A 13,519-nucleotide genomic window follows, 5' to 3' on the forward strand; every position below is an offset into this window, starting at 1 on the left:
GGCTGGTGCTGGTTTACCAGAAATTCTAGGGGTGGTACATGTGCTAAAAGACTTTTAGTTTTGAGAGAAAGGAAAGTGGAAGATAAACCAAGTATATAATTTCTAAGAAATTGACCTTTTGTTTTAAATGTGGGGACATCAGCTGTGGACTCTGTAGTCCTTGGTGCATGTCTACTGAGAAATTTCCTTTAGCACCTATTTTTTATTAGTTTTCAGACCAAAGAAGCCAAACACCATTTTATATCTGACAATGCTTCCTGTATGATTTTTATACCAGCTAAGCTAAATTTCACCTTTATATTACTGTGCTATTAATGTTAAACTTAGTTTTAATAAAACTTTGTAGACATATTTATTCAATTTTTAATGTCGGATCATAAGGTAAGATTTTTATAGACTCTTTTTAACCTTTTATAATCTTTGTTAAAGAGCAGGTTAGTGCTTTAAGAAAAACCCGTTGTGTTTTTACTTTAATGTCAGTTCACAGAAAAACCGGATGATTCCCCTTTAACTTTAGCCAATATGTTTACACACAGAATTTTCTTTATAATTAAGTTTTAAAACTTGCTTAAACCTTCAAAATAATAATTTTTTAAACCTTTTAATGTAGGTAAAAATTTATATTCTTATGCCTCTTTATAATCTTTTTACCAAAGGTATATTTTACTTCCCTTATACACCTTGCACATAAACTGTTTTTTTCAATAGTTTTACATTCAGGAGGCCTAGTTACTTTTAAATTATACAACAATTCTTGCATAAATTCTTTTTTTATAACTTTTTTTTTTCTTTTTTCCTTCAATTACCTGGGAGGAACCATCTATCGTCCTGTCCTGAAGGGAATTCCTCCTAGATCTGGTGGGACCTTTGTATGGTAATTAAGATTTAGATCCCCTGTTAGGAAACCTGCTGGGTTAAGGGAATTTTCAGTGGTTAATGTTAAATCATCTTTTTTTTTTCTTAGGATACTTCTGAACTGGTGAGGTGTGCTCACAATGAACTCGCCAGTTCAGAAGTATCCTCTAAAAGTTATTTTTCTACCTTCTTCTGTCAGCAAAGCCGTTGCCGCTACAGATTGAATGCATTTGGGCCATTTGCAGATTACTAGCTTAAGGATTTTTGATAGGAAGGCTACACAGGTTGTTGGTGGCCTCAGTGCTTTCAGGCTACACCCTTGTTTACACTGAAAACAAAGCGGTATTGGAGTGTTACAGGGTTATGGAGAATACCTTTAATTATCAATTATAGGTTTTAAATTTACCTTGGCTTTTAAAGGAATAGCGTACTCTTTTCTTTTTTTTTTAACTACTTGTATATCTCTCTTCTTCTCTCTTCTTGACTCCCTCTTTGTCTCTCTGTCTCTTCCTCTCTGTCTCTTACTCTCTCTCTCTACCTCTTTTCCTCTCTGTCTCTTTTCTCTCTCTCTCTCTCTCTCTGCTGGTCTTTCCTTGCCTCTGCCAGCCACTTATGCTGCTGTTCTCTCAACCACTGTGTGGGGCGGGAGGGTCTAAAACCAGCTGTAACCAAGTGTCTATGTACGGGAACTGGTCTGGGGGCCCTGGCTTACAGGTTATCTTGTGCCATACCTTTGTAACAAGGGACCTGTCCAGGCTTCCTTCTGATGGCCAACCCACCTCTAATGCTGGCCAGTCTATGTCACACAAAGTTCTAAGTTTTCCTGGTGTCATAGTACCACTGTAAACTCCCTTAAATCCTTTCTTGAAATTTTTCAACATAGTTCCTAGTGGGGTGGGCTTACTTTGTGCCTGACCCATGCTTCCTCAAGAAAAAACACCACACTCACACCACACACACACCACAAAAGAAAGAATGGGTAAAAAGGGCACACACACACTTTTACAGTTTACACCAAACCGGAATCAAAACCAAAATCAGAGTATCAAGAAATCCAAACCAGGTCGAAACCACAACCAAAGTATCAAGCAATCCAAGTCAAGTCAAAAACAAAAACCAAAGTGCCAGTACAGGCACACCGTGGGTGATCAGGCCACACTTCCACTCAAATGGAGTGTGCAAGTTCCAAAGACTAGTCTTACCAAGTTCCAGATGTCTGGACTCTAAGTGCCAGTTCCTTCCTGGTGTTCAGCCACTGCATTGATCCTTCATGGGGGCCTGCCACGCACTGCTCTGGTGAGGCGTTCCACTAGGGCAATTGCCTACCTAGGAGCACTCTCAGGATCCGCATCACTCAAGCTGGCCAGAGTGCCCCGCAGGGATGCTCCACAGGGCAGGCCTAAGCCGCCTAAGGGGCTGCCTCGACCATCCGTTAATCACCTTGCTTCCCGGTCAGGGAACCAAGAAATGTAGCAGGAGAAGCCATAGACAAAACCCCTCTGACACTGAGTTAAAGAAGGAAGGGCTTTATTTGGCTGGGAGCTTTGGCAAGACTCAGGTCTCCAACAACCAAGCTCCCCGAGTGAGCAATTCCTGTCCCTCGTAAGCGCTTACAACTCTAAGGGGGTCCACGTGAGAGGGTCGTGATCAATTGAGCAAGCAGGGGGTATGTGACTGGGGGCTGCATGAACCAGTAATTAGAATGGAACAGAACAGGACAGGAATTTTCACAGTGCTTTTCTATACAATGTCTGTAATCTATAGATAACATAACGGATTAGATCAGGGGACGATCTACCAGGCCCAGGGTGTGGTGCCGGGCTGTCTGCCTGTAGAGAGTTTTTACTTCTTTCTTTGGAGGCAAAAATCAGGCATAAGACAATACGAGGGGTGGTCTCCTCCCTTAGTACCATGCTGTTTTGGTTACTGTAGCCTTGTAGTATAGTTTGAAGTCAGTTAGCATGATGCCTCCAGCATCATGATCAAGTTGGCTTCACCCCTGGGATGCAAAGCTATTTCAACATATACAAACCAATCAACGTAATCCATCACATAAACAGAACCAATTATAAAAATCACATGATTATCTCAATAGATGCAGAAAAGGCCTTCAATAAAATTCAACATCCCTTCATTCTAAAAACTCTCAATAAACTAGGTATTGATGGAACATATCTCAAAATAATAACAGCTATTCATGACAAACCCATAGCCAATATCATACTGCATGAGCAAAAGCTGGAAGCATTCACTTTGAAAACAGGCACAAGACAAGGATGCCCTATCTCACCACTCTTATTCACACTGTATTGGAAGTTCTGGCCAGGGGCAATCAGGCAAGAGAAAGAAATAAAGGATATTCAGATAGGAAAAGAGGAAGTCAAGTTGTCTCTGTTTGCAGATGGCATGATTCTATATTTAGAAAACCCCAGTGTCTCAGCCCAAAAACTCCTTAAACTGATAAGCAACTTCAGCAAATTCTCAGGATACAAAATCAATGTGCAAAAATCTCAAGCATTTCTATACACCAACAATAGACAAGCAGAGAGCCAAATCATGAATGAACTCCCATTCACAATTGCTACAAAGAGAATAAAATACCTAGGAATACACGGATGTGAAGGACCTCTTTAAGAACTACAAACCACTGCTCAAGGAAATAAGGGAGGACACAAACAAATGGAAAAATATTCCATGCTCCTGGATAGGAAGAATCAATATTGTGAAAATGGCCATACTTCCCAAAGTAATTTACATATTCAATGCTATTCCCAAACTATCATTGACTTTCTTCACAGAATTAGAAAAAACTACATTAAATTTCATATGCAACCAAAAAAAGAGCCCATGTAGCCAAGACAATACTAAGCAAAAAGAACAAGGTTAACAGTAATTCTTAAGTGTGATTGGCAGCTGTTAAAGGCTTTTGTGCAGATGAACAACAATCTGATTTAAGTTTTAAGATGCCTCAACACAGACGGACTCAGGAACAATGTTGAAAAAAGAAGCAAGTCAAAGAATTAATGAGTCCAAAACAAACAATACTAATCAATATATTATTTAAGGATACAATTTTATTTTTAAAAAATGAAAAGCAAGAAAATGATAAACATAAAATTCAGGATGTGAATTACTTCTCAGGGGAGGCAGGAGAATGCAATTTGTAAGAGAATCCAGGGGATATCTAGAGTATTGTAAATTCTATTTCTTAAGCTGGGGGGTGGCCATGGGGTGTTAATTTTATTATTATTATTATTTAAATCAAATTAAATTATTATTTAAATTTGTTTCCTAGACATGATATATTTGATAATAAAAATATTTAAATAAAATTAAATTATTATTTAAATTTATTTCCTAGACATGATATATTTGATAATAAAAAAATACTCCAGCTATAGTGAATGATTGACTACAGGCAGTCAAAATTAATACAGGTGAGACTCGTGATAAAGCTGTTGTTAGAATCCATCTGAGTGGAGATGGTGGCATGGCTAGTGTGTGGCAGTGAGTGAGAATGGATCAGATGTGGCTATATTTTGAAAGTGGAGCTAATAGGAATTGAATATGCATTGGATGTGGGATGTGAGTGGAAAAAGGAGATGGGAAAAGAAGTAGAGAGGAGCAGCCTAGGGGACAAACACCAGACCTCATTTTTCCAGACCTTTCTAGCTCTCGTGAGCCTATGACCCAAGGTTCTAAGAGGTCTTGGTGAAGATCCTCAACAAAAGCCCAGAAAACACCTGTTATTGGTGGCCAGCAAAGAAGCCTAGGCCTCTCCATGCCCATTTCCACGGGAGCTTCCCCAGGCCCTCTCAGAGCTCATGAGCCTGCTCCCTGTGGGATGGGACTTCAGCTCTGACTGCTTGTTCCAGGGGCACTGGAGCGGAAACAAAGAAAAAAAATGAAGATTTAAGAGTGAGAGGGGGGAAATGAATCTCTTGTTGTTTTTCCAATAAAGTAATTCACTAGATAATGGCTTTTGAGCAGTCTAACCAGAGAAAATGAATGAGAATAAAAATTAAAACAAAACCCCAAAAATTAACATAACTAAATAGCATGGATGATCCCAGAGGAGGAAGGGAAGCAAAGTCAGGACAGGGGCTGCCTCACTTCCTTGGAAACTCTGCCAAGTTGAGATTGAAGCCCCTCCAAGCAGGGCCACCTGAGGTTAGCTTGACCCCTGCCCAGGCTACAGGGCCAGTTCTGCCAATCTGGCTGGTGCAGTGGAGCCATATGCGGGGCAGGGAGGTCTTTGTCAGACCTCTAACTCCATGCATCCACCCAACAATTCCTAAGAAGGAGGAGGCAACCTCATCACTGTGCACCCCCTCTTTCCCTTTTACCTTGGGGCAGCCAGAAGGATTCATTATAAGCCACAATTCTGGGGGCTGGATGATGCGAGGGCACTAATTTAAAGCCAGAGACAACCATGGTTCTTTGTCGAGATCATTTCCAAAAAATTAGTGTATGCATGTGAGGACTGAGATTTTGAAGCTCTCTCTTCCTCCCTGCCCCTTATTTTCTCCCTTCCTATTCCTGAATCAGGCTAAAATAATACTATGAACTATAATAATGATAGCTACTTCTCCTCTCTACTATTTATCGTTCACCATATATTTGCCAGGCACACTGCTAAGTGGTTTCCTTGCATTAACTCATTTTATCATCAATAGCCACCTTGTGAGATAGATATTATTATCTGCACTTCACACCTAATAATGTTAACTCACATTTATCCAAATCATTCCATCTGCCAGACACTGTGCAAAGAATTGGTGTTGTGTCATTATACGGAAGGTACTACTCTCATCCCCATATTACAGAGGAGGAAATTCACTCAGAGAAGCAAGGTAACTTGCTCAAGGTTTTACACCCTGTCAGGAGAAGGCCTGAGATGTCCGGGCAAGATTTCCTCAGAAGGGATCATAGCCTGGGAAGGCCCAGCCATCATTGCAGGCCAATTCAAACTACTAAGGAAGCCCCCTATAGGCACTCTCAGTAACAGCTTTACTGAGATATCTGTGTTCTCTTTACTCACAACACCGCTGGCACCAAATGAAGGGGGTTTTCCACCTGCCAGCCAATTCTCCAGCTCTCCAGACACCAAGTGGGTGTTCTACAATTCAATTCAGTTCTGACAATAACTACCCAGAGTTAGCGCAGGCCTCACAGGTTAAGGGCTCAGTGCTACTAGACTCCCTTCACTGCAGATGCTAATTACAAGTCTGGGCCTTCCAGATGGACCAGCTATAAACTAGGGGTTCCCAGGACCCCCCTCCTTGAGTTTTATAATTTGCTTGAATGGCTCACAGAACTGAGAAAGAACTTTACCGTTACCAGTTTATTGTACAGGACACAGCTCAGGAACAGCCAAATGGAAGAGATGCAGGGGGCAAGGTATGGGAGCAGGGCCACATCACCCTTCCAGCATCCCTGATGTGTTCACCAACCCGGGAGCTCTCTGAACTACTTCATTTAGGAGGTTTTAATGGAGGCTCCATTCACAGGCATGACTGATTACATCATTGGCCACAGGTGGTTAACTCATCTTCAGCTTCTCTCTCTGCCTGGAGGTCTGTGAGTGGAGCTGATAGTTCCAAATCTCTAATCACTTGTAGGTTTTTCTGGTGAACAGCCCCCACCTGAAGCTGTCTAGGGACCGCCCCCCCTCCCCGCCCCCCACCCACCAGTCACCCATCATCTCATTAGCATACAAACAGTACCCTTATGCCTCTAGAGATTTTAAGGGATTTAGGAACTGTGTGCCAGAAACCTCCAGAAACCTAAGACAAAGACCAAATGTACCATCAGCCCTCTGCCCTCTACATCTGTAAATTCAATGCAAATTCAATGAAAATATTTGGAAAACATAATACATAACATAAACATAACAAACATAAATAAAAAATAATACAACAATTTAAAATAACACAAATTTTAAAAATATAGTGTAACAACAATTTACATAGCATTACATTGTAATAAGAATCTAGAGATGATTTAAAGTACATGGGAGGCAGTGTATAGGTTATATGCAAATACCACACCATGTTATATAAGGTACTTGAGCATCATAGATTTAATTTCTGAGGGGGGATTCCAGAACCAATCCCCCACAGATATTGAAGGATGACTGTATATTTCTTATTGTTACCACTGGCAAATCCATATGGGTCTACGTCAACCTGAATTCTTGCCTCCTCAGAAGACTGAGGGGGTATAAGGCAGAGTGAGAGACCAAGGCAAGTTCTAGAGCAGGAGTGAATGTTTATTAAAAAGCTTTAGAGCAGGAATGAAGGGAAGTAAAGTACACTTGGAAGAGGGCCAAGCGGGCAACTTGAGAGATCAAGCATACGGTTTAACCTTTCGATTGGGGTTTTATATGTTGGCATTCTTCCGGGGTCTTGCACTACTTCTCCCCTGATTCTTCCCTTGGGGCGGGCTGTCCACATGTACAGTGGCCTGCTAGCACTTGGGAGGGGCCGCATGCACACTGTGCATGCTCACTTGAGGCATTTTCCCCTTACCAATCCAGTGTTCCTAAACAAAGGTCATCTGCCACTTTCCCTCTTAGTGCGCATGCTTGAGCCCACTTGCCCAACTCCTGAGAGCTTATTGGGAAGCTGCTGATCATCAGTTTTAGATGTTTCTATCTATTGGGAGGCTGCCGTTCCCTGGCACCAGCTGCAACCAATTATTATTTTAGAGAGATAGCTTAACAACTGCCTGACCATCACCTGACGGTCACCTGACATTCCTGGTGGGGGTTGGGGGAAGCTCTCTCCTGCCCTGCTCATGTTTGACTAGCTACCTACGGTAACATTACTTCACAAATCATCTAATTCACACATTTAAAGTATATGATTAAATGGTTTTAATATATTCAGACTTGTGCAACTATCACCACAAGTTAGAACATTTGAATCACCTCAAAAAGAAATCTCTCATACCTTAGTTATCATCCCCAACTCTCCATTCTCACAGCTCTAGGCAACTGCTAATCTACTTTCTTTTTCAGTGAATTTGCCTATTCTGGACATTTCATATAAATAGAATCATGCAATACGTGACTTTTATGACTGTCTTCTTTTACTTAACATGATGTTTTCAAGGTTCATCTTTGTATATATCATGCTTTAGTACTTCATTTCTTTTTATTGCCAAATAATATTCCATTGCAGCGCTATATCATACTTTATCCATTCGTCTGTTGGTAGACATATGGGTGGTTTCCACTTTGGAGACATTATGAATAATGCCACTATCAACACTCAAGTAAAAGTTTTTGTGTGGATATAACTTTTCATTTCCTTTTGGCATTTTTCTACAGGCCTCTGAGATAGTGTTAAAGACAAACATTTGAAAGTGAACTTTAATGAAGTCCAGAAAAGAGTGAGCTGCACTATCTACAGCTTTCTGTGCCACTAATTTAATCCACATAACAACCTTGTGAAATAGATTTTTTAATTTATATTTTAGAGTCAGATAAATAAAATCTATCTCTGTCCTCCAAACCCATGCTCTTAAACACTATGCAATACAGCCTACCACTCAAATTGGGGGAAAGGGATGTTATTCCCATTTCTGCACATAATATGGTGTGGCTTAGCAGTCTAACAAGTTCTGGAGAAAACTGTTGAAACTGCTAGGTGGGAAGGGCTCCCTGGCAAAACTCCAACCAGCCTATGCACTGGGAGGAGTGCACACCTGGGTGGAGCCACAGAAGTTTGTGCTGTTTGTAGTGGGGAGGAGACTGGCCCCTCCTCTTCCTTTGTGGAACCTGGGAACTGAGAGGCTGGAAGCGCACTAGCAGGGACTCTGGCTTTGCAGAGGGTCCCTGTTTCCCTTTTTTCCTTTTCACCCAATAAACCCTGCCCTGCTCACCCTTCAAATTGCGACCCTAAATTTTGTGGCCGTGTGACAAGGACCTCACCTTTAGCTGAACTAAGGAAAAGTCCCACAACACTGTGAAAGGAAACTAAAAATCTGGGACCCCAAACGCATTATGCCACAGGGAAAAGTCAAGCTTGAAAACTGAGTTATGCAAAACTGCCTTCCATTTTGTTCCTAAATAGATTGATAAAAAGAAAGAAGGTTACTGACCTCCCCAAGGGTCCTGCCTCACAATTTGCTTACAAGGAAATTCCTTGTGGGCCCCAAGATCTTTACCCTAAAACAATTCTGTTGAATTTCACCCAGACAATGTAAATTAACAGATTATCTTCACAGGTATGGGACAAAGACAGGATTAGGAGTCATCCTTCCCTCACTTAAGACAAATGCATGTTTGACTGCGTTATCTACTGTTTATTTTACGTAAAAATGTAGATTAACCACACACCAGATGAATGCATAATTGACTCTTCCTCTACCCGCTTCTTTCACATGTAAAATATGGATTCAGTGACTGCTGATCAAAGCTTCAAAAGAATGCAATTGCTTTTCTCTTTTATTTACCCTACCCCCTTTTCTTTCCACTTTCCCTTACTGCCCGCTCTTTCCCCTTTAAATACAAAAGTTCTCAAACCCTGTTTGGAAAAAGCACGGATCACAGATGTTCCTGTGATTTTGTGTTCCTTTTTGTCAGGCACATGCTCAATTTTGGCAAAATAAACCTGTAAAATGATTGAGACTTACCTCCGTCACGTCGTTTGATTTACAGAACACATTGTCATTTGGCATCTCAAGGGTGTTGTGACTTTCGGAGTGTCTGAAGCTTGCTTCCTGGGCTGGGCAGTATTTATTTCATGAAGGACAACAGCAGTCACAGCAGAGGAAAAGCATTTTCCTTAAGTGGCTTGTGGGTGATAGACACCAACTAGGAAGGTGGAGCAGAGAAACAGAAGACCATTATTGCGTGCGTGTAAGACATCTCTAGAGACATCTGAAAATAAGTGAAAAGCATAGGCAGAGAACTAAAATGAGCCATTGAAATGAGGGAATTAATGCTAATGTGAACCTATTTGTACCGGCTACAGGTTGTGGGGAGTTAAAGAAACCTATGTTAAACATACCAGCCATTTTAGGGCTTTTTCCTCTTACTGCCCCCTCTGTCTGGACACCTTCACCACCACCACCACCACGTTGCCAAAGTGGGAATATGCTAAAATGTGGTGCACCTGGAGTTACGCAGTAACTTTGCAATAGAGATAACAGAGTATCCCAATTACTGACCCTAGTCAGGGTTGTTGCTCTAATCACACTTTAAAGCTGTTTTAGTCTGTTTGTGCTGGTATAACAGAATTCCTGGGACTGGGTATTTTATAGAAGAGAAATTTACTTTCTTATAATTCTGGAGGCTGTGAAATCCAAGATCAAGAGACCAGCAGGTTCAGCTTGTCTAGTGAAGGATGCATCCTACTTGCAAGATGGCACCTTAATGTTGGATTCTCCAGAGGGGAGGAGTGCTGTGTCCTCACATGGCAAAAGGCAGAAGGATAAAAGGGAGGAGCTCCCTCTCTCAAGGCCCTTTATATGGGAACCGAATCCTATTCATGAGGGAGGAGTCTTCATAGCCTAATCACCTCTTAAAGCCCCACCTCTTGATAGTGTCACATTGGCAACACCTGAATTTGAGAGAGGACCCATTCAAGCAGTTACACTTGGATTTCCTTTGAAGTTTGTTTTTGTTTTTGTTTTTTTGAGACAGGATCTTACTCTATCACCCAGGCTGGAGTGCGGTGGTGTGATTATAGTTCACCATAACACTCAAACCCGTGGGCTCAAGTGATCCTCCTGCCTCAGGCACTAGGATTGCAGCTGTACCACTACACCTGGCTAATTTTATAATTTCTTGTAGAGACAGGGTCTCATTATGTTTTCCTAGCTAATCTCAAACTCCTGCCTCATGCAATTCTCCAGTCTCGGCCTCCCACAGCATTGGAATTACAGGCATGAGCCACCTTGCCTGGCCCTCTCAGAAGTCCTCTTTCACCTGTACTCCAATGAGATTACGTCATTTTCTCTGGATTTCTGGGTGCAAGGATTTTTTTCCTAGACCACTTTGTTGGTTCTGTTTTGTCTTTCAGAAAGAAAAAATAAAGATCCCATTCTAGATGCTAAGTGCTTGAAAAACAGTGATCATTTATATTCTTACAGTAAGTTGAAAGATTAAGAAAAAAGATCATTCCCTTGGAGTTTTCTTTTCTAACCTCCTGCCTAGGAAACCAGCATCAACACAGTGTTTGAAAGGTTAGTAGTGCTTTTATTGTATTCTACCATCCACATGACTTTCAAGTGTAGAGTTTTCTGGCGTTTGAGCATATCAAGGTTGATCCTATAGGTGGTGATAAAGGCAAATAGTGCTAGAAGCAACCATAATAGATGGGAGAGTGAGAGATTTTTTAGGGATTTTCTTCATCCCCAGACCAGGGATGGAGGCCAGGGTTTGGAGGCTTCACCTATGCCCTTTTCCATATAGAGGGTCCTGAAAGTTTGTTTTCCATTTGTGCTGGCAAATGATGGTGGTGTTTCTGGGGAAGAGAGAAAGGATGGCGGTGTACACTGAAATCTAAGTTATTGGTAGTCATGGGAAGAGATTCCTATGCCTGAATATGTCTGAGAAGTAGGGAGGCTACTTTCTGTCATCAATCCAGAAGAAGCATATCAACCATGACAGTGGACTGAAGGTCAAACAGATTGTACTCAGTGGTCTGGATTTGGTCTGGATTGTGCAAGACATCTGGCTTGGAGGAGGTAGAGAAGGCACCATGTAGATATGTGTAGAGCTGTTAGGAGATGAAGGCAGGAGTCTAGGTGTGATGGTGGGGAACTCTCATCTAGAGAGTCTTCAGGGGGCAGCAGGGCATTATGGTTGAGAACCTTGGCTTTTGTGTTAAGACATACCAGAATTCAAATCCTGGCTCTATCACTTAATACTGATGATGTGACCTAGAGTTAGATGCTTCATCACTGTGAGTCTTTGTTTTCTCATCCATAAAATCCTACTTCATAGGTTGTTGTAGGGATTAAATCAGATAATGTCTATGAAATACTAAAAAGTATAGTTCAAAAGCTTAGATGCCAATGAACATGATGTCCTTAATGTTTCTAAACTGAAACTAAAATTTTTATTTTTAATGTCATTCTGCCAAAAATGGCCCAAAACTTTAACCAACTTTAATATGTACACCCTTCTCCTGGAAATTTTGTTAAAATGGAGACTCTAATTAGTAGGTCTGTGGTGGGGCCTGAGAGTCTGCATTTGTAACAAGCTCCCGGGTGATACTGATGATGCTGCAGGTCTCAGGACCACAGTTTGAATAGCAAGCATCTAAAGGCATACAGAGCTGACACCTGCTTAATTTATGAGGAAAAAATAAGACAGAAGAAAATAGAGGACCATTGCAACTTAAAAGTGCCAGCCCAGTACATACTGCAGTAGCCACTCAATAAATGGTAACTGTTGCCATTAATCTTTGAGAACTGAAATTATCTGTACCCACAGGGCTTATTGTCTACATTAACATGATTTTATTATCCATTGTCTTCATCAATATGATTTATTATTCCAGGACACTCTTGCCATGGAAGATAAAGTTGCAAATAACTTTATTATCCATTTCAAGAATATCCTGAAAATTTATTTAAATAAACATTAGACTATTCATAGTCCATGTCTACTACAATATAGTCTCAAACAATGGTTTACAGTCCAAGACTGTCTCCAAAACCCTTGCCTCATTCTGTCCACTAACCCTAATATGTCATGAGATTACCCGATTCTAATCAAGTCCCCTGAAACAAAAGGCCTGACTCAAACTACACTCCAAAACCTCATAAATATCCTGCCTTTGCCTTGCCTGCTTTGAGATGATACTAAGAATCTGCCCATTCATCTTTTGAAAGACATCTTGATGTGAGATTCAGCATTTTTCATGTCATGTACCTTCCCACCCAAGAGAGAAACAAATGGGAGTGGGTGCTGCCTTGAGGGACATTGAGAAGGAGGGGGAGGAGGCCTGAGAAATCCCATGTGATATTTCCCTCATCAGTGACATTGAAGGCAAGGCTGCCCATGAAATGCAAATGAAAAATCCAGTTCAGTTCTGCTCATAGAAAAAGGGGCCCCTTTCCCAGCAGGTCCAACCCCTGCTCTTCAAAGTAAATGGCCTTCCCCCAGTCCAGGTTCCAGAGACTCGGTCCCTCACACAAACCCTGAGAACCTGGTTTCTGCACTGGCCTCTGTGGCACTCCCAGGTTGGAGGATGGGGTTGACAAGCAACCATGAAACTTTCTTTCATCAGTGCTAGACCCAGGTTTCCCAAAGGAGAAATGGCTCCCCATCAGTTCCCTAGCAAGTAGGTAAGCAGCAGACCTATGAAGGAAGAAGATTGCCCCTAGCACCTAGAACACCTAGCAAGTAGTAGGTACTCAAAATGTTTGTTGACTAAATGGTTAAAAGAAAGAAGAAATAACAAGTTTAAAAAAATGAACAATTTGAGATTTGTTATCAAATATCTTCTATAAAAATTCAAACCTCTCAGAAAGGATCAGAAGATCATCAATTGGACTAATGCCAAAGGATTCCTATCTAATACCTGGTGCAATCAAAAGGGCACTGGAAATTTTGATAAAGAGCTCAGGGAAGGATGGAGATGTCATTGCTGAGCTTGGACAGGAAGGAAAAGATGGTGCCAGAAGCAGAGAGAGGCAGAGATAG

At 41.3% G+C, this 13,519-nt stretch overlaps 1 protein-coding gene across 1 annotated transcript in view; it reads right to left on the minus strand.

The window, feature by feature from the left end:
* Positions 1–9,556: 9,556 nt before the first annotated feature.
* The window catches only part of SLC36A4 (solute carrier family 36 member 4), a 275,950-nt gene continuing 271,987 nt past the window's right edge, over positions 9,557–13,519 (minus strand). Inside the window, exon 13 of the mRNA XM_054662606.2 lies at positions 9,557–9,676. Coding sequence (XP_054518581.1) covers positions 9,648–9,676 — 29 coding nt within the window. The 3' untranslated portion in view covers positions 9,557–9,647. The remainder of the gene's footprint in view (positions 9,677–13,519) is intronic.

This window comes from Pan troglodytes, chromosome 9, assembly GCF_028858775.2.
Source record: "Pan troglodytes isolate AG18354 chromosome 9, NHGRI_mPanTro3-v2.0_pri, whole genome shotgun sequence".
In the NCBI taxonomy this organism is placed as follows: domain Eukaryota; kingdom Metazoa; phylum Chordata; class Mammalia; order Primates; family Hominidae; genus Pan; species Pan troglodytes.